The following is a 27469-nucleotide window of genomic DNA, read 5'->3' as shown; positions in this document are numbered from 1 at the left end:
CTTTACCCCTACAAATTAATCCTCTTGGTTCCCTGCAGAGGGGCTGTCACGGAGTGTGGCCTGGCACCCCAGCACAGGCTCTGAGCACACAGTTTAGGTAGACCTGGTGGCTGTCGGTGCCCAGCCACCAGCAGCGCCGAGCTCCAGCAGCTCTACCTAAAAATAGGACTCTTTGAGTCTCTTCTTTTGTTCCTCTTTTTATCCCATCCTTCAGCAGCCGCCGGGGCCAGCCATGCGCTGTACTTTAATGCCTCCCCAGTGGCTGTCCTTTGATTTGCTGTGCAGTGCCTTCAGCTCCAGCACCGCTCTGCCAGTTCTGCAATCAGCCTGTCCCCAGCTGGCACTGCTGCCTCCATCCTGTGCCCATCACCTTCACAGTGCCCACATCCCTCCCTCAACATGTCCATGTCCCTCAGCGTGCCCTTGCTGCTGGGCTGCCCGTTGCTTTCAGCAGCACAGCTTCCAAAGGCCATGGGCTGTGAATGTGCATCTCCACCATGAAGAGGTTGGGGAGCCCGGAAGTGTGAGCAGGACGTGCCTCCCCTCATCACTACTGCAGAACGTTTCAGCTCCTTGTATTTCTTATTTTATTGCTGTGTTTTCAAAGTGTTACCACAATACTTAATTGCCACACTTACTGAAATACTTGGATAATTACCTTCTATTCCAGTTCTCATACCGTAGCTGTGTGAGCTCAGCACTGGCTCTGCAGTTATCATCAGACATTGCTTCTGGACAGCAGTACCAGACAAATGGGTCTGCTTCTCCCTTCAGGGCAATGACAGTTTAAAAATGCCCCGTCCTGCCCGTACTTCCTCCATTTGGCAGCTTTTTGGTAGTTTATATAATTTGGCCGTGATCCCCTGTCTAAACCATGTCCAACATTTCATGCAATAAACTTAATGGACTTTTCCATCTTTGAACAGCTGAATTCTTTCTGAGCAGCTGCTCTGGGTTATTGATGGCCTAATTAGAGCTCTGCCTTAGGCCTGCCACCAGACTCTGGGAGACTTTTACATATTCCAGGATGTAACGGAGCAAAGTGTCTCCAAATGATCTCAGAGCACTGGTTGGATCTGGGAAGCTCAAGGTGGGTGAGGAGGACTGGAGGATGCTGATGGGCACAATGCTGGGGCTGCAGAGGCCCCAGCACAGTGCTGCTCCCAGTGCTGGTCGACCGACTGTAAATCCAGTTAGGAATAAATCAAAGCAGCAGCAAGCCATCGAGCCACCCGAATCTCAGACAGCTTTGTTTGTGTCATTTTCATTTGCCTGCTTAATCGAATTGGTTGGAATTAGAGGGTTTGTCTGGATAATAACATTTTCTAACCCTCTGGAACACAAGAGGGTTCGGCTGCGGTGAATGCTGATGTAAAGAGAGCGATGCTGATTGCAATAACCTGGCCCTAGATAGCATCAATTACCCACTTGTGGGGGATGTCTGTGTGCTGGCTGCCAGCCCTGCGCCATTCCTGCCTACAGGGATTGCACTGCACCCAGCATCCCTTGGTCTGCAGTGGTGCTTGTGCTGGGGACCGGGCGCAATGGCATTCCCATTGCAGAATACAACTGCTTTGGCAGCCTGTCAGATTGCATATTGATTACAGCCTGGCTGTCTCCTTTACTAATTGCCTCTTCTCTCGTGCCCCTCGGTGGCTGCTGAAGCTGGAGGCTGCTGGGTGGCAGAGATAGGGGCACGCGGTGATGACTGGTGGGGTGCCTGGAGGGCCTCTGCATCGCTCTGCAGGGCTGGGGGCAATGCTGGGGGGTGGAATTGCTGGGATTCAGGGGCTGCAACTGAGCTGTATGATGTCTGAGCCACTCTGCCATGCCTCCACTGACTGATGTGGCACATGTTGGTAGTGTAGGCACCTTGGTGTTCCTGTAGACCTCACCATGGGGGAGAAAAGGCAGCAGCCACATTCAGTTTCTCCAGGATTGTTGAACCCAAAGCCATTCGATCCGGACCCACACCAGTGGCCCCACTCACAGTAGTGCCATATTTCCAGCTTGGAGCTTCAAGGCCAGCAGTGAGACAGGTGTGGATCTTATGCCACTGATAACAGGGCCAGAGGGGTGTGGAGATCTGTGCGTGGAGGAGTTGCAGAGCCAGAGCTATGGGTAGGGCTTTGTGTTCTGAGCACTGCAGTACCAGAATTCATCCTGAAGGACATACAGATGGTATCACCTGGTGTCGTTACGTGGTCACCCACAGGCTGGGCTGGGCTCAGTGCTGTTGGCACAGCGCACTGCTGAGGATTGGGCTCCACCAGCCTGACGCTGCTGCCAACCAAAGGAGTCCCCCATGCTCTGCTCCTGTTTGAGCAGATGAGAGCTGCAAAGCCATTAGCTGCGAGCGTGTTCCTTAATGTGGCATAAGCAGCTAAAGAAGATGTATTTATGCTCCTTCATTTGCAATTGATAATCTCAAGAGTGAGAGGCTGGTAATAAATAGTCTCGCTGGGGCTCCCGTCCCACTGCAGCCCACGCTACAGAAGGGAATAGATGGCTCATTTGCATAAGATAATGAAACTGCAGCAAAATAGTAAAATTGCAAAGCAACTTTGTTTTAATAATGACAGATGCTTCTTAAACACTTTAATGATGTCTCTCCGAGCAGTTTCTGCCACAAGCAGAATGAGTGAGATTCTTTCAGTGAAGCCCAGAGCCTTCCTGCGAGATACACCTCTTCTCTTCCCCGTGTTGCAGTGATGCCCTCACCCCGTGCTCTGCCCCGTGCCCCTCCTTCACGTAACAACACCCCCTCCATGCTGGTACCCACAGAAGGAACCCACTCACTTTGGCCATGGGGCTGTGTGTGTTGGCTGCGCACCATCACTTCCCTGCCCTACGAACGCCTTTGAAAGCACGTTAGCTGGAGCCCATATGTTACATCAGTGCTGCCAGAAGATCTCTTGTTTACTAAGATCACACTTTCGCTCTGTGTTTGGAGCGTGCAGCGCAGAACCATTGATACAGTGCTCCAAGTGAGAGGTGTCAGCACCCTGTCTGCCTGCAGTTTGCTCTGTGCTCCCGGCTCCAGCAGTGCTGCATCCCTCTGCAGCTGCACTGCTCTGCAGTGTTTGGAAGCCCATCTCCACGGGTCCTGGGAGATGCTCCCTGCAGGCAGTGCTCCAGGCATGACAGCACCAGGGAGTATTTGAGCCTTTCTGTTTGTTTTCAGAGTTGGGAAGTGCGGAGGAAAGCCCATGTCCTCTTCTACAATAAGGCATCCTCCTTTTCTCTGTTCCGTCTCCAAAATCTTTGAAGAAGTGAGGAGTGTTCAGCTCATGGGAACGTTCAGACCAGACCTGGGGATGGGGTTAATTAGTTGTAGGGCTGCTGTTGGTGTCCGCTGCCCTTGTGACACGGGATTGGAGCTCCGTGCTTTGGGATCAGAAGATGCTGCTGCAGACAGAGCAGTTCTGCTGTGATTTGTGCTCTGCAGGTTAGGAATCCACAATGCAGCCAGCAGGCACCATTCCCTGATCTTCTCCCTATTTGGCCCAGTGGGATGGACTGATGCTCGCAGGGAGCGCGGCGCCTTTTTACGAGTGAAATCCATTGTCTGATTAAATATTCATCACTCATGATTGGCAGCACTGTGCGGGCTGAGTGACAGGGTTAATTACTGCCTGGTGATAAGGCACAGTGCAGCATGGCGCGGTGCGGTGTGCTGGGAGGCTCCCAGGAGCAGCCCCACGTGCCCCAGTGCTGAAGGAGCCACGCGAAGGCATCGGCTGCTTTTACCTTTTTTCCCCTTCTTCTTTTTGCCGTATCCTCTGCATATTGATCAGGGCTCAGAACAAAAAGAGGAGCTCTGCAGGGCCCTCCTTGGCGGGGACGTCGACGCTGCGGCTTTCCAGGGCTGGAGTGAATAACAGAGATGAGAACAATTTATGAGATGACCCTTAGGAATAATTACAGTGGGGAGGAATTCTTTTGACCGATGCACAGGGAATGGCAGCTTTTGGGGATTATTCAATGCATGCACGGAGCTCAGAAGGGCTGAGGTCCACCCATGGCTGTGCCATCCCTGCAGTGAGCATAGCCATGCAGTGCTGTCCCTCTCTGGGGACCACGGGCAGCTGCTGTGGGCTGGGCTGTGATGGGCCGGCTGCATTTAGGAGCCACATTCCAACTAAGGGAGACGGAGACATCAGGCACAGACTGAGGCAGATTTCGTTGTTTTCTAGAAATTATTTTTTATTTAAAATTTAAAACCATATTACTTCATACAGCAAACTGTGCACTTTGATATATCACAGTGTCTTAAAAAGGAAAATAATTGGAATTTTTTCTTTTTTCTTTTTCTTTTTCTTTTTTTTTTTTTTTTTGGAAATTTTATTTACATCAGCCTAGAATGATCAGCAAGTAACACAGTTACTATGAAACCAAAATTGTTACAAAATGTTTACAAAAAACTATATTCATAGAAATTCTGCATGTCCACAAAGGAAATTCCCCTGAATGTCAAGGAGACCAGTTTTTGTTTTTTTCTATTTTTCCTTTTTTTTTCGCACTCTTTTCCATTGTTGTTGCCAGTTGGTTATTTTTTATTGTCGTTTTTCCTTTTTATTTCTTTTTGTCCATTTTTTGTTTGACAAAGGTGTGGGCAGTGCAGTGCATCCCACACTGCAGTGCTGTGGGGCTGAGCGGTGTCCCTCCATGTGCTGACTCCGTGGGTTTGTAGCGTTGGTGTCTTTACCCAAATCTCATCAGATCAGCCTAAATGGAAGAGCAGCCCCAGAGGGAGCTGCCCATGCATCCCTGCTCTGTCTCTCAGGAGACCTGGAAGGAGAAAGCAGGTGAGAAAGGGAGAGTGGAGGGGAATGGGAACGCGGGTACAGTTCCATAGCCCTAATGGGTTTTCTTCATTTTCTCCTCACTTCTTCAGTCCTTCTGCCCACCAAGCAAGAAATGAACCTGCTTGAGAGTTGGAAGTCACATTCCTAAGACATGAGTCGCTGGTAGCCATGAGCAGGGCACAGGGCAGCTTGCAAAAGGCTTTGATGGTTTGTCATCATATCTGCGCCTTATGGGGTCTCCCCTCTGCCATCTGCCAGGTTCCTCACTGCTGCCTGCACAGCATTGCACAGCCCAGCCCTGGCTGCATCCCAGCTGCGTTCCCTCTGCATCCCATCTGCATCCCATCTGCATCCCAGCTGCATCCCAGCTGCATCCCAGCCTGCTCCAGCATACAGCAGCGATGCTGAGATCAGGGCTGCCCAGCACCGTGAGCAGAGCTGGGGGGGGCCATGGGGCTGTGCTGTCCGTGCTGTGAGCTCCCTGCCCAGCAACACAGTGCTGTCAGCAGAGCTGGTGCTTCCTGGGAGTGAGCAGGATCGTGATGGTTGAACCACACAGACACGTGAAGAGCTGGTGTGTGGTTGGAGAGAGAAGGGAGAAAGCAGAGCCGCAGTGGTTTGTCTTGCTGGCCGACAGCAGGAGCAGTGCTGGTGCTCACTTGTCACTCTGGGGCATTTGTGAGTAAAAGGAAATTGAACTGGTGTCAAAGATGAATAACCGGTGCTCACGGCAGTAGTGATATTTACCTCAGTAACAAAGGAGGTCTGTGGAGAAGCAAAGTGAATGCTGGTTTGTGGGAGGTTCGCTCTCAGGAAATGTAAAGCAGGTTTCAGGCTTTGTTTTTATCTTTGTCATGGTTGTAAAAATCTCTGTCTAATGGCTTATCAATCTGCAAGGGGAGCATCAGCTCTGCTGCCCTGCCCAGCCCCAGGGTGGTGAGGGGCACTGGTGCTCAGGGAGCAGAGCTGTGCTCATGGTGCATCCTCAGCCAGTGGATGCACAGTCAGCAAACTACAACCGTGGTGATGTGCACTGAGGTGGCAGCTTTCAGCTCTGACTTTTCACGATTTCTATGAAAAGGTGGAAATAAATGTAAATTCTTTGCATACTTGAGTCAAACTATGACAAATCCGTTTTTAGTTTCGGGTCTCTACATTACTTCTTTACATCAGGGGAGAACAAAATAAAGACAAATTCTGTTTTTGGGGGGTGGGGGGTGGGAGGGAGGAGCTGTCTCCCCTTGATCTAGGTTGCTAGTTGGGATCAACTCCAAGGAAATCTTCCTGATGGAGGGTGGGAAGAAGCCCCCCGTGCTGTGGGACGCCAGGCAGGGGCTGGGGGCTGCGCTTTTCTTCAACACCAGCATCTGCACCAGAGCTTTGAAGCACTTTCTGCAGTGCTCGGGTTCTCGTGGTGCTCGGGGTGACAGTGGGTCTGCTTGCTTCTTTTTGCAGTGGTTGGGAAGAGATGGGTTGTGTTCCCATGGAGGGACGGAGCGAAGCGGCGCTGCTCAGCGTTCCTTTCGGTTAGCAGAGGGGTCTTTGGTAATTCTGACTCGATTGGTGCTCAGGACCAGCCTTCTGGGTTAGCGACCTGAAAAGAAGAACACAGTGCATGGAAGATTCCTTAAGAACACATGAGTGCGTTTGCATGGAGCTGTGGGTGGGTGAGAGGCACTGGGCTGAGCTGCACCGTGTGCTGGGACCCCACCAGGATGCTCAGGTGTGAACACAGAGCTGCGGCCAGCTTCATGGCACCCGTCCTGTCCTCCTCTGGGATACAGCTCTCCTCCCATCTCTGCTGCAGCCCACGGGCTCTGCTGCCTGGCAGCAGGGGGAGGAACCAGACTGCGTGGAGTGGGACGTTGGGGCAGCCTTGGGCTGGCAGCAGTTCCTTGCAGTTCCCACACACACCATGCCAGCCCCTTTCTGCCTGGCTGCAGTTCCATTCCAGCTTGCTGGGCTGCTTCGGCTCCACCAATGGCTGCTGGGGTGCCTCCTCCATGCCAGCAGCTGCAGTGCGTCGGGGGGGCTTCTTCTGTCCCTTTCTCCCATGTATGCCATGCACACCCGATGGACAACATGTCCCTTTATTGCCATGCTGGAGGAGCTGTGCTCGGGGGCTCCTCGCTGCCCGCTGGGGCTCAGTTTGGCTCAATTCAGTTATGCCTCTGCGTGTTCTCGGTGTGTAAACATCAGACTCTGGTGTGGCGTTGGGCTGCACGAGGCCAGGGAGCAAAGCTGTAAAAAAATGAGGAATGAAAAACAAGAAAAAACAAAACAGAAAAGCCCCGAGACCCACAGTGCAGTCTGTGCTTTGACGTTGCTTCTGTGCCGGCGATGGATGCAGCTGTGTTGAAAGGCCTTGTTCTCGAAATGAACCAAACCAAGCTTTTTTTTTTTTTTTTCTTTTTCTTTTTTCCTGTGTTTTTTTCTTTCTTTCTTTCTTTCTTTTTTTTCCCTCTTGTTTTGTTTTGTTTTGTTTTAAGTCCTTTCTTCCCTACTTCAGAGCGCATCCTTTGCACATCCTTCCCTCCCGCCCCCAGTTTCTGCTGCCTATGGGAACACGGGCGTCAGGCCGGTGTTGCAGCTCATGCTGTCCTTCCCTGGCAGCCGGCGGTCGTTGAAGGTGTGCATGTTGATCACAGCATCTGCCTTCACCATGACAGGTGGGGGTGGTTTGTGCTTGACCCGGCGCTGGCAGGTGAGTGACAGCCGGATCTCGTCGGCCACCGCGCTGCAGAAGGAGCGCTGCGGAGAGGAGGCACAGAACGCATCGTTACCACCCCGTGCCTGCAGTTTTGGAGCTCATCTCTGCAGCAGCAGAGGTTTGGGCCGTGCTGAAGGCATCAGGTTGGACATTAGGTGAGATTTCTTCTCCAAAGAGCAGTGATGCACTGGCGCAGACTGCACAGGGAGTGGTGGGGTCACCATCCATGGAGGTGTTTGGAACCGTGGGGGTGTGGCACTGAGGGACGTGTGGGCATGGGGGGCTGGGGTTGCACTGGAGGCTGAGAGGGCTTTTCTGACCTCAGTGACTTTGTGATTCTATGATCAGCTGTGCTCACTGGGACTTGAGCTGTGTGCAAGCTTTGGGGTTGAATTCTCTGCTTTGGTAAGGTTATACCTTAGGTGTGCTAACTCCTGCAGGAAGGCAGAGCTCTGGAGGGTTTGTATGATGCTGCTGGGGGCCGATATGAATCAGAGGGTTATGAATCAGAGAGGCAGAGTCCTGCTGCACTTGCCAGTGAGCAGTTGTCTGCACCTGTCTGCCCTGACACACAGGCTGAGTGTTTTGCTGTGGATGCGCTTCCCATTACAGCACCACAGCACGCAGGAAGGACACTCCTACAGGCACTCGTTGTCCACAGGATGGGACGGGCAGGGAGCACAGGGAGGGCACCCAGGGGTGCTGTGGCTCTGCCCTGTGCTGGGGACTCAGGAAAGGGAAATCCTCAGCACTGGGCTAGCAGGGAGGTGTGGGGATTGGTACCTGCTCACGTTCCGCCGTCTTCCGCAGTTTGTAGATGAACTCCACCATGGCCACGAAGACCGACAGCACCAAGCCTGCTGCCAGCACGATGAAAATGCCACCAATGTTCTGGATGCCCAGGGCACTGGCCTCCTTGTTCTCATCCTCAGGGCATCCATTCCCCCGCCACCACTTCTCCTTCATGACGTGCAGCTTGTCCTCCTCCTGCAGCTGCAGGATGGCAATGGTGATCTTGTCCCGGTACGGTGAGCCTGGGGGCAAACAGCACAAAGTGGGGATGCCCTCCCGGTGAAGAGGACCTCCAGATCTCTCTTTTGGAAGGTGGTCCATATGAGCTTTGGTGTTTGGAAATCGGCTGTTGGGAGAGGATTGTGTCCCTACAGCCACTTACCCATGGGGGTCCCAATCCCGTAGCCTTTGGAGTCGATGAGCCCCCCGACCTGGGTGAGGTTGCAGTTCCTCTGGGTGATGTACTCGATGGTGGTGGACTCCATCAGCAGGGCGTAATCAGCCGTCAGGGTCCTCTGGATTCCTTCCTCGTTGTTCTTAACGAGAGCTGTGGGTTTGCTGCTCATGAAAGCCCACATTTTTTCAAAGGTAGAAATTTTGGATTTCTGGGAAAATGATACCAAAATAAGAATTAATATTCTATTTGCTGGGGAAAAGAAAAAATTGCATCTTTACAGTAAAAAAAAAAAAAAAAAAAAGACAGTGAGAGAAGACAGAGAATGTTTTGGAGGATCTGTTTTTCTCTCTCTCTCACACGCTCTGTTGTATTTCTGTCTTTCCCCAAGCACCACAAGGAAACGTCTCCTCTGAGGTAAGTGCAACTGCCAAACAAATTTAACGTACCCACATAAACAGAGGCTTGGAAATATTCGAGAAGATTGTCTTATGGTTAAAAATAGGCTCTGGTATTCTTCCACGAGCAGCAGGCGTTCTGTTAGAAAGGAGGAGCATGCTGTCTAGCTTGCTCTTTGTACAGACACGTTTTTCTTCTAGGAAATGTGTTGGTGAGAAGAAATGTGGCTCTTTTCGGTCTTTCCGTAACATCTTAAATACAGCCTTTGTCTGTGACCACGCTCTTGGTTGGCTGCTGTGCTGGGGACAGGCACAAGGCTCATCCTGCACACGGTTCTGGCTGCTGCTATCCATATATTTATACAGAGGAAAATGAGCTAAGCCAGACGGTCCCTCTTTGTGATTGATATTTCAGATGCTTTGCCTGTCCGCCTCCTTTTTTCAGCATGTGGGTTTGTGGCTGTGGTCACCCATCCAGCACCCCAGTAGTGCCACATGGTGACAAAGGCCATTCATCTGCTGCTGACCCATGGGCTCATCCCTGCTGGAACAGCCACGGACTCACTGGTGTCAATTAGAATTCATACTCGTTATAATCCGCTGATGAACCTGCGGTGCAGGAGCGAGCTGCATTCAGGAGGCAGGATAATCTCCCTGGCCTGAAAATCCGGTCCAGTGCCTGTGAGCTAGATTTGTGGCATCTATCAAGCCTCAAAGAGCAGCAAGAAATGTCGCCTCCAAAAGGATTATTAAATATCTGAGCATTACGATGGGTAATTGAAATGAACAGCGCACTCGAGTTGCCGATAACGACTTGTTTAACATTTATATAGTTCAGATCAGAGGCCTCTGGGTTCACTGGCTCTCCCTTTTGCTCTTTCTCTTCCTGCATTTAATGCTCCTTGGGTGTTGACACAGGGCTCTTAAACAACATCAGTGTTCTCCCAGTTTAAAGCACAGAGCAAAATAAACTGGCAAAAAATCAATAGGCTGCATTTAGTGAAGCTAATAGGACTTGCATGAGGCATTGTAGCTCTTCAGGCAGCTTAAATTACATGAGACAGGACTGCTTGGAATAGAAGAAAAAAAAACACTTTTCTCTTCTCTGGTCTTCTTAAATCCCTTCTTTTGACCTGCTGCAGGGACTTCATTGTGTGGAAGTAGCAGGATGGATGCTGCATGGCTCCAGCATGGAGTCCTGGGCTGCAGACCTTCCTGTTTGCTGCAGCCCCAGCCTTGTGTCTGCCCAGCAAGCTGTTGTGGCCCCGTCCTTCCCAAACAGAGCCCTGGAGTGAGCTGTGGTTGCAAAGGCAGCTCGGCACAGCTCAGCACAGCTCAGCATAGCTTGGTGCAGTTCGGCACAGTTCTGCTTTGGCTGAGCTCTGCAGTCTGCAGCCCTCCACCTCCCCACGGGGAATTTATTTCCAGTTAGTTTCTTTAACTCGGCTAACAGGAGATAAGAGCAGTCCCTTTCCAAGCGAAAATTCACCAGCTGTAATTCTCGGTGCAGCACCAGCGGTTTGATAGAGCTGGCTATTTGTTAGAAGTCCAATTTAGAAGTGATTGTCAGTCATGGTGAGAGCAGCCATCAATCAGGCGTTGCAGGAGGAATGTGGAGCTGCAGCTCACACCTCACAGAGCGCCGGGCCGCACTTCAGAGGGTCTCATTTATCCGTGGGATGTGGGTGATGTCCCCTGAGAACACACCATTGCCATCAGCAAAGCCGTCCTCGTTATGCACAGTAATTTGTTAGCAGTGAATTGATACTCAGTGAGTACATACGTTGTGTACACGTTGTGGGATGTGAATACAGCATCCGGAGGTGTTCGAGACCAGGTTGGATGGAACTTAATGATTCTTGGGGTCCTTTCCAGCCCAAGGCATTCTATGGTGGCAAGCAGCCCCTGCCCTGGAGCTGAGTGAGGGGCAGGCAGAAGTGGGCAGCAGCCCCACTGTGTGCAGGGAGTGCAGGAACTCAATGCCTCCGAGCTCATTCTTTAGAGTCACAGCTCAGGAGCTGCCTTTAATAACCAATGCTTCAAGAGCAGTCACCCAAATAAATTAATGGAATAGTTTAGAGGAGGCAATATGAGGCATCTTGCCAAGACATATATGCTTTTTTATCAGTGAAATTGGCAAGAAAGTAACTTTCAGGCTGACGATTTTCAATTCCAGCCTGTATGAAAAAATAAATTGATTTTCCCCAACTGAAGATACTTACTCTGGAGGATTTAACATTTCTGTACAAGTGAATGTATGTGTACACACATCCACACACCCTCACATTAAACCCCACGTTTGTTCAGAGCGAGACAGCATCTCCTGCATGATATGAAGGATTCCTGGCATGATCTGCAATGAAAGCGAGATGCTGCTCCCAAATTAATTGATCTGTTTACTCCTGTAACTCAATCTGCATCGCCAGGAAATAAATAGCTGCTCCAAGGTTCTTCTCATGAAGTCGCAGTCTGCTGATGCAGTCGGGAAGCTCTCAGTGCTGCGGTCTATGGGGGGGTGTGGGGGTCTCAGGGTGGGCAGCAAACAGCTCTGCCAACTGCCCATGCACGAGGGCTGAGTGAATGCAGCATCCCCTGTGCTGTGCCCGTGTGTGTGTCACAGTATTCATCTCCAAACAGCAGTGGCACAACGCAGAGAAAGGGAAATGTGCTGCAGCACTAAGCTGTGCCAAGTGCCCATTAGAAGCCCAGAGAACGATTCTGATGCATAATGATAGGAAGCTATAAAAGATGCTGTGTCCTTGGTTTAAAAAAAAAGATAGTTTCCTTTTATTTCCACATAAAACTCTTATCGGAAAGAGTAGTTAAAACAGCCCAGTAAAAGGCTGCGTCTCCCAATGGCTGCACCTTCAGAAGGCAGCACTGTGCTGCTCCAGGTGCAGCCAGCTGCCATGGTGAGGAATCCTACTGCTGATCATCAGAGACCCCAAAAGACCCCCACCACACACAGACTGAGCATTTGCAAGGAGACAGAACCCTGCTTCCGTGATTTCGGGGGAAGTATTGAATACATACATACTGCCCAGGAAAACCTTTGCATATGTAACACAAGCACTGCAAGTAAGCTGAAGATCAGTCGTGCAAGGCACGCGTGGTAGTGTGCAAGGATCCCCTCGTGCATTTGGCACTGAGAATAAAGCATGCCTCAGTGTTCTGCTGTGGCCTTTTCTTGCAAGACAGCTTTTTAAGGTCACCATTAAATTTAAATTCCTCTCCAGGCTGGGATGCTCATTGCTTAGGTTAATCACCCCTCATTTCGATTCCTTTATTCTCTTGCTCTTTTCTAAAAGTGTGTTTTTAAAGGCCAGCTGCGGTTCCAAAGGTCTTTTTAAGTCTCTGGGTTTCTTTCCATTTTTGAGGCAGCAGTGAAATATGAATGCTCTCAGCACCCTCCCTGCAGTGTTGGCTAACTTCTGAAATTATGTTTTAAGCAGCAGAAATAAACGTGATTTGATTCTGAAGCCTTGGTGGCATTGCCATGCATGGGGCTTCAGGAGGTAACGTGGGTATGTGAGCAGGGGCACCTGGGGGCAGGAGGGGCATTTTGGCTGCAGACAGAGCAGCGTGACCCAGGATGGAGGAATAGCAGTGGGTGAGGTGTGGAAATGGGGATTCTTAGGGAATGAAGGAGTTTTCTGTAGGCTTTAGTGTGAGGAGCATCCGTCTTCTTTGCTGTAGGTTGGAGCGTCTAAGCCTGTGCTGGGTACAGCCCCCAAAGCTGTCAGATTGCTGTAATTTTATAATTGCGACTTCAATTAGCAACTGGGAGAGAAGGATTTAGCTGTGATGTGAATCTAGGTAAGCTAAAGTGACGGGGCTAATGTCTTAATGAAGATGGCAGGCAGGAACAACCTGCTGGAGAGGGGAGGCAGCATCCCGAGCCGCGTCTCACCTTGAAGAAGGTCATGGTTGCGCCGTCCTTCACAGCCCCATACTCGATTTTGGTTTGCTTTGCCAGGTCGTCTGCTGAGTCAATGGGGGATTCCATCCTCTCCACCGTCAGGAAGGCAGCGAGGTTGGCCGTGTAGGACGAGATGATGATGAGGGTGAAGAACCACCAGATGCCACCAATGATCCTCGTGGAGAGAGCCTTGGGCATCAGCTCAGAGCCTGGGGGAGGGGATGGGGGGGGTGGGACCAGAGAAGGGACCTGTTTTATATACATCATCCACGTGTATACGTACGCATACATCAAGGATTGGGTCTCACTGTCAAACTGTAACAGCTACGTAATTAAAGCCAGCTGCTTTTGAGGCACATCATCCAGACAGATGCATGCGAGGAGATCAGTGGGTCCTTCCGTCCCTTTCTTGCTGACCTTGGGTACAGTGCACAATTTACAGGGAACATTCAAACCGAAGTAATTAACGAGGCAGCTTTTATGAGATTCAAATAGCAAGGCATTGATGAACTTTGATGAGTGTTTTGTTCTGCCATTTAAAGTGTGCTTTGCTTTTATACGGATCGCTTTTCAAAGCGCTCACTCCAGGGAGTGTGTTCAAATACACAAGGTTTTAAAAAAAAATCAAACACTGAGAGAAAGGAACTATCAGGGTCCGGTGCTTTGAATGGTGGTTAGAAGTAGGGGAGCTGGAGATGCTGCTGCATGAAAGGTGTAACAAGAGTGGAATGACTTTTACTGAGCAAACATGAAGGACTAAATGGGCTGTGCTATTTTTGTAATCACCCAAGACACCTTTCAGAGCCAGGAAAGAGCTCTGGGTTTGAAACAGCTGCATTTGGAGGATACATCCAACCTGGAATTTGCAACAAAGAGCAATTTTGGCTTTGCAGACCAATTTTGTGCAGCAGCATCAAAGCCTGGTGTGGAGTGCAGCTTTTCTCCTGTCTGAGTGCAGCGAGGAGGCGCCGGGAAGCAAAGCGTTGGGTTTCCAGTTTGCTTTAGTTCTTCTCAAGACGCCTCTCCTTTCCATCCCATCCCTCGCCCTTTGATGCACGGGGAAGTGTGACATCAGTCTACCTTTGAAATGTTTTTCTTCTTAGATGTGGGATTGAGTTAAAAAGAATACGGCTCTTTTCATGTATCCGCAGCTGCTGCCCACTGGGGCAGGTGTGGGCAGGAGCCCCACTGCTGCGGGGCAGTGCTATGGGTCTGCCACTCGCTGGCTGCCACCACCACTATGGGATAAATAAAATGGGAAGGGTGTTTGATGTTTTCCACTGATTCCTATTTCTGGATTTTCTGCAATTAGACCACAGCTGTATTTTGCTCCTCATTCAGCTCTGCTCACAAGCTCGCTCCGTGCTGTCTTCCTAATGGATTTACTCTATTCATTCCATCTCTATACATTCTTTTTGCTCTGTTGCATCCATAGATACAGCTGTAATCCTATCTGTGCCCGTTTCTAAGCTCCCTGCCACACTGGTAACCCACACCAGCAGCTCTGAGAGTGCTCCAAAGGGCTCTCAGCCATTTCCCAGTGCTCCAAAGGGCTCTCAGCCATTTCCCAGTGCTCCAAAGGGCTCTCAGCCATTTCCCAGTGCACAGAATGGCCACACAGGGATGGAAACAGGGACAGATCAGAGTGCACAAAGCTCTGTCTTCTGCAATAGATCTGAGATCACATATTTAAACACATGGCTGAACTAACAGAGCTGGAGGGCTGCTGCTATGTGTGGCACTGCCCCTGCACATCCCACACTGTGATTCCCAGTAGCTGCTCTGGAGCTGCTCCTTCCAACATCTGCACATGTCATTAAGAGTAATTACTGTTAGCAGGGCACATGCGAGCTGGCTGTGCCCTGCAGGGTGAGCTCATGGGATGGGCTTTGAGCCAGCGCCCAAAAAAAGGGCAAAAAAAAAAAAAGGCTGAGATGCTCAGTGCTGCTCTCACCCAGAGAAATCTGGGGGTTCTGTGGGCACACGGATGTCGGAACCCCACTGTGGGCTATGCCTGATCAGAGCAGCCCCACTCCCCATCCCCTGACAGCTGTGCCCGGGGCTGGCAGTGTCCCTTTGTGGTGTCTGCTTGGATCTGACAGACACAGCGATGTTATCTTGTTCCTGTCACCTAGAAATGAAGCCGTACGTCTGAAAAGCTGCACCAAAAGGCGGTGTGGGAGAAGCAGCAGGGAGCTCTGTACCTTGCTGCATCAGCGCGCCCATCCCGAACCAGAAGCTGTTGAACAGGGTGAAGTTGTTCTCCACGATGTCTGAGCCGGGGTTGCAGGGATGTGCATCGTACCACTCGTATGGGCTGAACCTGTGAGGACACAGCAGGAGCTCGTTTGCTGGGATGTGGCACAGAATACGGGCCATGCACACCCGGTGCTGCTCAGGGCTGCTGCTCCATTTGCCTTGCAGCTCCTTAAAGAAAAAGGCGAATTCAGTGCCAGGTTTTGGGCAGTAACCAGCATGGCTGTGAGGCCCGCTGTCCCACATTGCTGCAGAGGTGGGACATGAGATGTGGGAGCAGCTGTGATCCTGGGCCTCTGAGCAGAGGTGCAGCACTGATCCTGCAGGCGGCTGGGACAGAGCTCTGGTGCAGGGGACTCTGCTTGTGCCTGTGGGATTGCGCTCAGTGGAGCTCCTCACAACCCCACAAGCAGCAATTCTCTGTGTCAGCACTCACTGTGGGGTGCTGTGATGCTCGGGCTATGGGAGAGCACTCCTTCTCCAAGGGGAATCTCCATGGACAGCCCTCTATTCATTCAAAACAGAAGGAATTCAGTCATCTCTGCACACATCCTGCCCACGAGCACAGGCTCTGCCTCTGTTATTACCAGGAGCTGGTATGGATACCCCATAGGAGGGATGCTGAAGTTTATAGAGCTGTTTATTTACGTTATTTTAGAGTCCCAGATTTTGCAGAGATTAAATTAAAACCATAATTGACATAATGGTTCTTGAACCAGGCATTAACTATCATCTTCACTTCCTTCTGAAATCCCTGGAGCTTTGCAGCAGCCCCGTGGCAGAGCCCAGCCTGCAGCTCATTCTGGGCAGTGTTCCCCCATGAGCCATGCTGGATGTGCTGCTCCCCAGGAGGTTTGGTGCTTTGCTTCTCGTGTCCACAGGCATGGAGAGGGATGTGCTCAGAGCACAGAACAGTTCTGTCCCAACACAAAGAGCTCACGATTCAAGGAGCTGCCCCAACCTCTGCTTGCTGCACATACCTTTCACAGAACCCAAACTATATAGCGCAGGATGGAGCTGTGCAGGGGGTCCTTGGAGCCACCCCCCACCACCCACCTCCCTCTGAGTGGTGAAATATGAGAAAATCAGAGAGGAAAAGCAAACATTGGGCTGAGCTGCGCTCTGCCTCATCTGTTCAACCTGCTGTCAATGTGTGCTGTGTGAGCGATGCTGCCTGAGCCCCAGCTGTGGGGTAGAGGTGGAGTTTGGGGCTGGATGGAAAATTTCTCGGGCTGCCCGTGGTGGGCTGTTAGACAGAAAGGAATTGCTGAGATCAAATGAGCCTGGCAGGATGGCACGCTGCAGAACTTCAAGGTCTCCAAGTGAGAACCTACGGATGTTGCTCAGATTACAGGGAAATATTCAAAAAATTGCAAAGCAGCAACCGCCTTCAGTGCTTGAAAAGCAGCAGGACCATTAAAAGAAAGGGTAGGTAAGGTAGGAAGCAGTGAGCACTGCTTGGTGACCCCACGCAGATGCAATCTGGGCTGCTTGGGATGTGCCATGGGTCGGCATCTCTCTTCCTCAGGTGCAGAACAGGGGCTGAGAAATATTTCATCAAAACCTCTGATTACTTTCTTGTCTCTTTTTGGCAAGGGAGCATTTCAAAGAAGGCTTACTTAAAGGTGAGATCTAACACGAAATGCTTCTGAGTCTAAATTGCATCTCCAGAGAAATCTCCCACGGATCACCCGGTCTTGGTTGCAATTAAGATGAGTGTTGATCCCCACCCTGCTGTGCCAGAAGTGATGGGTGGTGGCTGGAGCCCCACACTGTGTCCCCTCACAGGAGATGCCACGGAGCTGTTGGCATTGTGGTTCTCCAGGGCTGGGAGCAGAAAGGCTGATTAAAGGGGGAGAGGATCACATCCATCCTTTCCTGCCTCTGAGCAGACCCTGGGTTGGCTGCGAGTGGCACTGACCTATGGCTGTAACAGCAGCACATGACTCTGGTGCCTGGTTTGGAACTCACAGCTCTGAGTTAAGGCTTTGTGAAGCTGAATGTTTTTTTTCTCTGGAAGATGGAATTTGAAAGGCCTGGCCGGGGTCAAAAGCAGATATTGGCTGTGTTGCTTCTGAGTGTGATAAATACATCCCATATTTCCCCCATGAAAGCTCTTAACTCTCTGTCATTCCTGCAGAACCTTGGTTACACAGAATGCTTGATGTTCTTAAAAGAGTCTGAAAGCAGAAAGAGCACCAGGAACAGAACACGTGGAGAAGAACCTGTTTATAGGGCTGTGTTTCAGCCCCTGTGTAGCCCACGCAGTGCAGTGCAGTGCTGTGCAGTGGGGCTGAGCAGTGCTGGGTCCCAACACAGTGGGGGCTGTGGGGGTTGGGGGCTGCCAGCACTGCCCTGTACTGCAGTGCCTTGTGTGGGTACAGAGTACACAACAAACACGCTTTGGAAGAAGAATCTGGGTCCTCTGAGCTGGGTTTGGTACTCAGATGAATAGGGAGAAATAAACTCATAACAGTTAAAACTGTATTTGAATTCTAATTCCAAGCTGTGCGAGCATCCCTATAATTGATGGCGTTCGAGTCAAAGACGTTACGGCAGCAGAGTCCATCTAGCTGTGCTCTGCATGGCTGACAGAGACATAAAGTGAAGAAATTCCATTAATCATCGCAGTATTTCTCCTTTCTGTAATTACCAGGGTTCTCTGTCCCGGGTGAGCACCTTGCTGCTGAGAGCACCAGCACTGGGGGGCTCAGTGCCTTCTGCCCTGCCCCAGGGCTCTGCCACGTGGCAGAGGTGCACTGCAAGGGAGGGAGAATGCTTCCCTTACAGCCTGCAGCCCTGGGGACCCTTGGTGCCATCAGGGGACATGAGGCCCCTGCAGTGGGGGGTCAGGGATGGAGAAGCTTTGCCCCCCCAGGTGGGCTGGGGAGCGCTGGTGCTGTCTGCCAGGCAGGGATTCCTCTGACAACTGCTGTGATGTGTAATTAGGATATTACATAGTAAACTCAGGAAATCATCTCTAAAAGCCTCCAAGGACCTGAGGGAGGTTGAAAATTGCAGATTTGTTGGAACATGAGGGTTAATGGGTTCTAGTTACTGCAGTTTCATGTTTAATCTCTGCTCTGACTGCCTGATGGATGGCAGGGGCTGAGGCAGGGGCTGCCTTCTACATTGTGCAGTGGGGAGGCACAGCCCTGGGGGGCAGCAGGGGCTCCTGAAGCACTGCTGCATGGCTAGAGGTGTGCAGCAGGCTTCCCTGGGCCTCACCCCACGCATCTGAGCACCTAAGGAGTGTGCATAGCCAGGGATACAGCCAAGAGCAAGCAAAGGCTTTGTTCTGCTTTGAGGAGGTGGCATCACGTATGCAGAGCAGCCCTGGACTGTGAATCTCATCAAAGACGCTGTGAAATTAATAACACATGCAAATGTATGCAAATTCTGCTGCTTTTAAATATAGAGGTTTTAAACATGTTAATTAGATGCATATTAATTTCTGTAAACAGACACATTGTCGGGTCCGTAGCAATGCGCTCTCCGTTCTTTTGCCATTGGGAAGGCTGTGGGGCTGGCTGTGCCCTTGCTGGAAGTGGGCTGTGCAGGAGGGGAGGCACTGATTGCAATGCACAGAGAAGGGTCACTACAGGGAAGATAAAAGTTGGGCCCGTTTTGGTTTAACACAGAGCAGTGCCACAGTTGAGCACAAAGCCATCTGCACTCTGCAAAGCCACGGATGCCCTGAGATCCTGTGCTGCAGCTGATGCTGGGATCTCCCTCTGTGGGAAGGGTAGGAGTGGAGTGGAGCAATGGGTCATGGGCCAGGGGTAATCTCATTAATGAAACAGGATTAACATCGTGGCTCCTGCGTTGCAGTCGGATCCCTGCAGAGCTCTGCAGGGTGTGGGAGCAGTGGGGCCCTGTGGGCATCCCCTTACCTGGCTATGACAAAGAGCACGCAGCTGACCCCCAGGTAGGCGAGGAGAATGTACATCCAAATATCAGGAGACAAAGGGTTGAGGAAGGAAAACACACTGGGGTTGGTCCCGTTGGGCTTCCGGTACAGAATGCTGACCCCCAGGGTCATAAAGGGCTTGGAGAAGTCTATCGCTTTTTCCCGTACGTGGGTGATGGTGAGAGGAGCAACAGCCAGGTCAGCTTTCTGTGCACGGCACGGGGAGAGACACAAAGGGAGAGAGAGAGAAAGAAGCCATTAGACAGTGAGCATCCTCATCCCTCCAGCCCTGCTCCCCAGCACATGGAGCTGTGTTTGCTGCCTGATCTGCTCCTGGGACACAGGGCAGTGCAGTCCCAGGCACAGAGCCTGGCTTTCAGCTCTGCTGGGCTGTGGGAAGCCTGGGTTCAGCTTGTTCTGGTCTGCTGAAAGGCAGCATCATGCCCTGACCCCAAAGGCTCAGTCTGCACTGCTGGGGTGGCTTGGGAGCCACAGCAGAGCCCATGCTGCTGTGGTGCAGAGGTTCTGTCATTGCTGCCTTCACCAGAGAGCTCCAAACCCAGCGCTGCGTGTGTCCCAGTGTGAGCAGGGGAAGCTGGTGGAGATGGTGAAGGATTTGGTTCCTGATATTTCTGAGAAAGGGAGGAAATGAGCAGCGCTGCGGCCAGGGCCAGCAGCCACCTGCGTGAGATCCTGCAAGCCAGAACTGTCAGAATGATGGAGCAAGCAGAATGCTGGCCAGGAGCTTGTGCTTTGCCACAGAAAACGAGAAGAGAAAAATCTGCATGGATGCCCGAGGATCAAAACGCTTTTAGCACAGTAATAAAATTTTACTGTGTCATTTCAGCAGCTCCCGTGATCTGATGGCAGCCCCACGTCCTCAGCAGCACGTGTCCCATACAGCCAGAAGGAAGCAGCAGCCCGGGCTGTGCTGTGCCCACAGCTTTCAAGGCAGGACTTTTCAAGGGGTGCTTTGATGCCCTTTTTCTCAATGCAATTTTTTTCTGGAGGTGGCTCTGACTGAGGCTTTGCTGATGGAGAGGCTGTGGGTCAGCACCCCAACGGTGCAGCTGCCATTGGTCACAGTCACACCGTGCCACCACGATCTGGGTGTCACATACTGGGTCCTGAATGCTTCTTTCTCCCATCCCCAGCTTTGTGCTCTGCACGGTTAGATGGCTTCTATTAGAAATGAGGAATTACGGTGAGTGCCAACAGCTTAAAGGCCCTTATCCAGCAAAGCCACTTAAGCACATGCTTCTGCCTTCTCGGAGCCTGCACACCCTCCAAGTGCTACGCATCTCCTCAAGTGCTGCTCTGAACCGAGGCCAGGGAGCCAACATTCTCAACACGGAACGGGGCAGCCCTGGTGCTGTGTCACTGTGTGCTCTGTGCAGGGGAACTGTGCTCACTGCAGATCTCTGCACTACTCCCACGGACCATGCAGTCCCATCTGCAGCTCTGCTCCGTGGGGCTGTGTTGGGCCACAGCTCTGCAGCCCCTGGAGCAGAGCAGCAGGACATATATTTATTCAAGAAAGTAAGCTGCCTCAATGCTTATTTTGCCAATCTGAGCTCAGTGTTTACATAAACTAATTAGGTGTGCGTTGCCTGAGAGACAGGTAAATAGTGCATGCGTTGCTGGGTTGTTATCCAGGCTCTGTCTGGCAGCACCCAGACGTTCATCCCCTATTGGGGCATCCCCAGGTGCAGCTGCCCTGCTGGGCACAGCTCTGCCCACAGCACCGCTGTGCTGGGAATGCTGGCAGGGAACCCTAGCAGGGAGTTGGGTTGAAGGTCTTCCAATCTTTTCTTTAGGGAAGATCCTCAGAGAGGGAACAGCAACACCTCAGGGTGTCACAGGGATCACAGTGACAGCAACTGAGTTCCTAGGGATGCACCAGGGAGGGAAGAGCAGGGAGCCAGCACAGAGCTGGGGCTGCTCCCCACACCACAGAGAGCTTCAATCAGCTGCTCCATGGTCTGATCAGTCTGAATGCTCCCAATTAGCAGTGCTGGGCACGAAGGAGGGTGCAACCCTGCTGCTGGGGCTCACTGCCATCTCCTGACAATGAATTCCTGCAGGGTATGAATAAGAAGTGAAACAAGAGGAGCCTCATCCGCCAGCAATTGGTTTTCCTGTTGCTGGCCCAGTGGCTCCCAGATGAATCCCCTCTCTGCAGCACTTGAGATAAACACCCACCAGTGCACAGCGCTAATGGGAACGTGGCAATGTGGTGCAATATGTATTTCTGCCAGAATGTACTGTCAATAAATGCCCATTTATTGTGAAAGTGTTAAATCAGCTGTCATAAATCGTCCCTAAGGATAGACATTACATCTTCTCTATAGTTACCATTGGCAGGGATTTCCATTAGAAACCCTATTATTTTTCACGCCTTTTTTATTCCCACAAGAAGTTTTCAGATTGAATGGAAATTTGATATGTACTGTCTCAGCAGAAGACAAGTTTTATTTGTGAACGAGTTTGTGCAAAATGTCCAGAACAATTCACGCTGTGGTTTTATGTGGCTCTGCCCACAAACAACGTGGAAGATTTGCAGCCGTTCTGTTGGCAGACAGCTACGATTTAGAACCGGGATGGATGGGCCACGGCGCGCAGCGCAGCTCTGCTTGTATCAATAATAATTTCTATGAATAAGCAGCAGTAATAGCTCAGTGCTGATGCAGGGCAGAGATGTGCCATTGCCAGCTCGCTGCTCACTGCCTGTGGATGCAGAGCAGGGTGGGTGATGCTGTGCAGGGTGAGCAGCAGGCGGGTGCAGGGCTGAGGGTTGCTTGCTTGGGGCTTATCTGCTCCTGGGGGCACAAATGGGGTCAGGCTGTGAGCGACTCTGACTGCTGTTGCTTTTCCTGTTTATGCTTAAGGCCAGAGTGAAACAAAGCAATTGCACAAAGGCGGATTGCCCGAGGCATCGCTGCCTATGGGCAGGCATGTCTGGATCAGAAGGGACAGCTGATGTGCCACTCCAAAGGCAGCAGTGCAGCAAGCTGTGCAAACAGCCCATCCTCACCACGTGCTGCGGTGCGCACTGCTGTGAGCTGAGCACCACCACCCCAAAACTCATTCGTCACACCTCCTAAGCAGCCCCACTGCCTGAGCATCTCACAGCACCAGCAGAAGGGCCCGTGGGGTGGGAGCTACCTATGTGCTGAGGCTTCCCAAAGACCCCCCTGCTTTGCGCAGGTGAGAAGGAGATGCCTGGCAGGGTGGGCAGTGCTGTTCCCATCACTGTGTCTGAATGCCATCTCCAGCACTTTTCCTAAGAGGTATAAAATCTTCAAACTCTCCCGAGCACCAATCAGGTGTTGTTCTTCTCCCTGCCTGATAGGAAGGAGCTTTGCTGCTAAGGAAGGGCCGCATCTGGTTGCAGTTTCATTTTTTAATGCTTTACATAAACACTGCTGTAAAAAGCAATGACGTGTAGATAAGGAAAGGAATGGCTTCAGACAGGGTCTGGGCAGCGGCTGTAAATCACTGCCCCGTGTGCAGCCAGCCATACCTGTCAGAGTGCAAGCCTGATGCTTGCTTGCAAGGAAACCTGCAAGAAGAGGGGTTTGGCCCTTTGCTGTTGCTGAATGTTAATGTACTGTTTTATTAAGTGGCCAAGAAATGCTTCAGTACAGACTGACCGTGAATTCAGGGCATGACTTAATGAGGTTGTTCCCCCTATCTTCTCAGCTTGTCGCTTCCAGTCTTGGGAAGATCAGAAAAGCCCCTGAGAGCCCTGCAATGTCTTGCAGGACATTGAAAGTGACATGGGTCAGACTAAGTGACAGTGCGGCTGTTGTTCCCCATATCTCATCTCCTGTTCAGAGCTTTTCCCCAGCGACCTGCAGCAGGGATGCTGTGCTGGGAGCAGGGACCTGCTTGGCACTGCAGGATGCTGTGATCTGGCACACTACCAGGGGACACAGCCTGTGTCACACATCCATGTCACACATCCATGTCACACATCCATGTTACACATCCATGTCACACACATTGCTCAGGGCACACAACAGCCAGGGCTGTTGTGTAAGAGACCCTTAAATCTATACTTAGAGCTGCATGGACCTGTCTGGAAGCAGAAGCACAGAGGCAGATTTGCACAGCCTGTGGCACATTCCCCTGAGAGGCAACGTGTCCTGGTCCCCAGGGCTGTCCTCGTGCGCCCTTGCCATCCTCCTGCCTCTCCAGGATGAGCCATCCAAGGACTGCTGTGTGCTTCTCAAACTGACGGAGCATCACCGTGTCCCTCTAAGGGACGTAATCATTATCATCTGCATTTTACAGATGGAGCAAGTACTGCACAGAAGCAACTTGTCCAATGTCATTTAAGGCAGACAAGACAAATCTGGAAACACAACCTAGATCTCTGAGCCCCAGCTCTGCCATCTCACCGCGAGACAATGCTCTGTTATCTGCTCACAGCAAAGCTCATTTACCGAAGTGACTCACCCAGCAAATGCATCCTCCTCACACGGCCTGGAAGAGCATCACGGCTGCTACGTACAAGAGATTATTTTTGTCTCTTTTCTGCAAGTGCAGCCAATGAATCTGGGCGGTGTCAGTGAGGCTGGGAGGGGGTCCGAGTGCTGCACCACTGGGACAGGACTAAAGGAGAGAGGGATGTGCTGTAGCTATAGAGCTGCAGCTGCTGCCTGGGAAATGGAGATCAGAGGTGAACTCTGTCCTCATCTTTTCTTCCAGAGACCTTTTTCAGGAAGGAGAGCTTTGTACAAACACCACAGCCCTGAGTGGGCCTGAGGGGACATGGGGTGTGCTGGAGGCAGAACCCAACTGGGAGCTCAGCATCCGCTGGCTGTGTGTCCTGGCTTCAGGCTAGGTGACCTTTTGGCAGCTGCAAGAGCAGAGTTGTCCCTGGAGTTGCACTGGTGTCAGTGGGCTTTTGTAAGCTGCCTTATAAAAAGTGTAGATATGGGGAGAGAGAGCTGTGCCCCATACATTGCCCATGCCCTCCGGCTTTGCCACCCAGGTTTGGCCACGCTGTGCCCCAACCCCACTGCTGCCCCGTGCCCCACTCACGTGGTCAATGAGCTCCTTGATCATCCCGTTCCACTGGCCCTTGTCGTCCTGCGCTCCGTACTTGCCGTCCTCCACCAGGCGAATCTCATAGGTGAAGCCCAGGATGACAGCCAGCTCCTTCAGCAGGTCGATGCAGTACCCCTCGAAGCGGTCGTTCCCAAAAAGGGCCGTGTCAGATTTGCGGAACATGACGAAGGGCTCCTCCTGGGCACGGACAGCACAGACCCCATTATGGCTCAGCCTGGCTCCAGGGTCAGCTCGCCAGGCTGTGCTGGCACGGGGACACGCTGGGAGTAAATTAACTTTGCACAGCGCAGCAGCTAATTAGCAACCTTGTTTACCCCACAAAATTTAATTTTGTCTCTTCTGAGCGGCCAACTGTTTTCCATTTGGTGGGATTTCAGGGACAAAAATATCCATTTCATGCTCTGAAATGAAGTGCTGAGGGGCAGAGCAAGGTCAGGGGGATGAATAGGAGTGCCAGTCCTGCACGGTCGGATGCCCCCCATGCTGTGGGTCTGGGGCTGAGCCCAGCAGGCTCTGTGCATGGCTGCTGCAGCCCAATGATCCCCCGGTTCGATTCTGTTCCGTTTTGAAGCGCTCCCTATGGGATGCAAGGCTCTGCTCTGGGGAGTGGGAAGGTTGGGGCAGCAGCTCCAACTGGAGAAGTGCTCCATGCCCATGGGGCAGCGGGTAGCAGGTGTGGGTGCAGTGAGCGGCACGGCCTGGGATGGCATCAGGCATGGGCAGCCACCAAGGGCAGGGAACGGGGGGCACAAGGGTGGCCCGAGGGGGGAAACACGGAGGGGACAGATGGGAACAGCAAAGGCTGAGAAGCACTGGGCAGGAGCTGGGAGGCAGGCGGAGGTAGCAGAGGCTGATAGATGGTCACAGTGAGGGCTGCACACAAGGCTGGTGTCCTTGCCGACGGGGCTGGGCTCCGGCGCCGTGCTGGGGAGCAGGGATGGGGCCGGTGTCTGCCTGCAGCACAGAACAGCGTCTGCAGAAGCACAGAGCGATGCAGGAGCACCGCTGTGATAGGGCTGAGTTTGGCTCTGCTACACCCCACTCCCCCACACCTCCTCCCCGGCTTTTTTTATCTCTAGAATTAGTGCTTTGTTTGTGGATCGGTCCAATCGATTGGTCTGGATATAAATACGGCAGCTCCAGAGCAGCTGTAAAGCACTATTAATTTTGGGAAGCGCTGTAGGGATTACATACATATTTAACAGCCGAAGCGCCGAACATTAGCACGGCGCCCGCTTCAGTAATGCATCTGCAGGTCTCAAACATTTCCTAGGGGGTAATTCTGAACTCTGTGAACCACTTATTCACGGACTATTTCACAATTTATTACTGAAAATGGCCAGACATCCAATTCACAAGCTCTCTCGGTTTGCTAATCGATTTCTCAGTGAAGGTGCCCTCAATTTCATAACTTCACAGTTCCCATATTGCTTGGGGAGAGCGGTGCCGGCTGCTGGGGTAATATTTCTCTTCCAACAAGTTGCTGCGATATGAACAAAAAGGGGAAAAAATAACCTTTCGTGCTTCCCCTTCTGAGGCTCCTCCTCTGGCTTTCCGGCACAGCGGGACAAAGGCAGAGTGCAAATGCACAAACAGTTTAGGGATGTGGGTTTTTAGAGCCCGGTCTGTGAGGGTGCAGTGGCTGCAGACTGAGGCTGAGCGCATTCCCTGTGGGCTGCAGGGTTTCCCCACCCTGTGCCCCTGGCGCAATACCATTCATAGGAACTGGTGCTGTCTGCATGTTTTGCAGTCTGTACATCCTTGCAAAGCATGGGATGAAAGCGCTGCCCGAGAGAAGAATATCAGAGGCAGATGGCTCACAGGTCCCCTCCTGGCCCCATCGTTTTGCATTACACCCTGCTCTTGGAGGGTCACCCCAAGTGGACGTTTCCAGGCCCTGCAGTGCATCCTGACCCCAGCAGATGCCTTCCCCAGCTTCAGCCCAGCTCTCAGCTCTATCTATCCCTGCCCCTCCTGCAGTCCCATGGCCTCACCTCACCCTTGCAGGCTCCTGCACCTCCCACTGCCCCCCACACATCCTCCTTTCCCCCCCATCATGCCTTTTGCTTTATCACTTCGCTTGCACTTGTGCCACAGCTCCTGATGTGGCTGTTGCTTTCCATACCTGTATCTGCTGGAGAGCTGTGGCTGCACCCACTGCCACTGCTCCATACACAGCCCTCGGTCTCACGGATTGCACAGCCTAAAGCTTTCAGCCTCAGAGGTCCCCCCAGTAGCAGCTCTCCACCCTCCCTCCCCAAAAATACAGGAGGACCATGTGGCTGTGAGCCGGCTGTGTGGGGTTGGTGCTCCTTCTTCCTTCGTGGTGGTGCTCCACCAACCCGCACTGTGCGATACGGCCGTATCCAAACCAAAGCCACTCGTCATAACTCATTAGATAGAAAATAAAAATTCATTCTGATCTGATGCCTGCCATCAAATCCAATAGCCAACGTGCGGACAAAATGCAGCGTGACAGCTGGCAGCAGAGGGGCCTGCTAAGCAGCCGTGCTTTGCTGGGTAATGGCATTACTGAGAGCTGGCTTATCAAAGATGTGCTTAGGAGAGGGAAAGAAACGTGACTGTCACAGCTCAGCCTGGGTCTGGGGCTGTTCCTGGCATCACTGTGCAGAACACTAGCATCCCTGATGTGGGGCACTTGGCAGCCATGGGGGTCCCCATGGTGTCCTGACTCCACAAGGATGCACACGGGGAGCAGAGGGTGTGCTGAGCTCAGGCAGAGAGGGGGAAGAGTTGCAGTTTCTTACCAGCACAGTGGTGACAATCAGAGATCTGTTGCTCAGTGAGTCCGTGACGTTGGGCCCTCGTCCCTTGGAGATCTCAGTGATGTTCAGACCATTGGAGGGGTTCCATGTACCCACCTGAAGGGAAGCGAGCAGACAGGAGGTGAGCCGCTGGAACACCAGCAGTGTTCCCTGGAAACGGAAATTGCTTTCTTTTGGAAGCAAAGCTGACATCAGCTTGTTTCACCCAACCAAAGTCTGCGATCATCACTCAGCATGGGTCACTGCTGTGCTGTGCAATGGGCTGTGTGCTGCATGGGGCAAAGCTCGGGGAAGGCAGCAGGGTTGGGAGCTGAGTGCACCATTTGCAGCTGCACTGTGTGGGGTGGGTGGTCAGACTGACTGACTGTCAGCTCTGGGCCAGGGCAGAGCAGAATCAAAGGGAGCAAAAATATACCAAAA

At 52.0% G+C, this 27469-nt stretch overlaps 1 protein-coding gene across 1 annotated transcript in view; it reads right to left on the bottom strand.

The window, feature by feature from the left end:
• Positions 1–4180: 4180 nt before the first annotated feature.
• GRIK3 (glutamate ionotropic receptor kainate type subunit 3) overlaps positions 4181–27469 on the bottom strand; it is a 72373-nt gene continuing 49084 nt past the window's right edge. The window contains exons 9-16 of the mRNA XM_010723354.4: positions 27032–27145; positions 24237–24440; positions 19171–19394; positions 15226–15344; positions 13013–13230; positions 8693–8915; positions 8302–8552; positions 4181–7559 (exon numbers count right to left, since the gene is read on the bottom strand). Coding sequence (XP_010721656.2) covers positions 7365–7559; positions 8302–8552; positions 8693–8915; positions 13013–13230; positions 15226–15344; positions 19171–19394; positions 24237–24440; positions 27032–27145 — 1548 coding nt within the window. The 3' untranslated portion in view covers positions 4181–7364. The remainder of the gene's footprint in view (positions 7560–8301; positions 8553–8692; positions 8916–13012; positions 13231–15225; positions 15345–19170; positions 19395–24236; positions 24441–27031; positions 27146–27469) is intronic.

Source organism: Meleagris gallopavo, chromosome 25, assembly GCF_905368555.1.
Source record: "Meleagris gallopavo chromosome 25, MGAL_WU_HG_1.1, whole genome shotgun sequence".
In the NCBI taxonomy this organism is placed as follows: Eukaryota; Metazoa; Chordata; class Aves; order Galliformes; family Phasianidae; genus Meleagris; species Meleagris gallopavo.
This window is presented reverse-complemented; position numbering and strand designations above follow the sequence as displayed.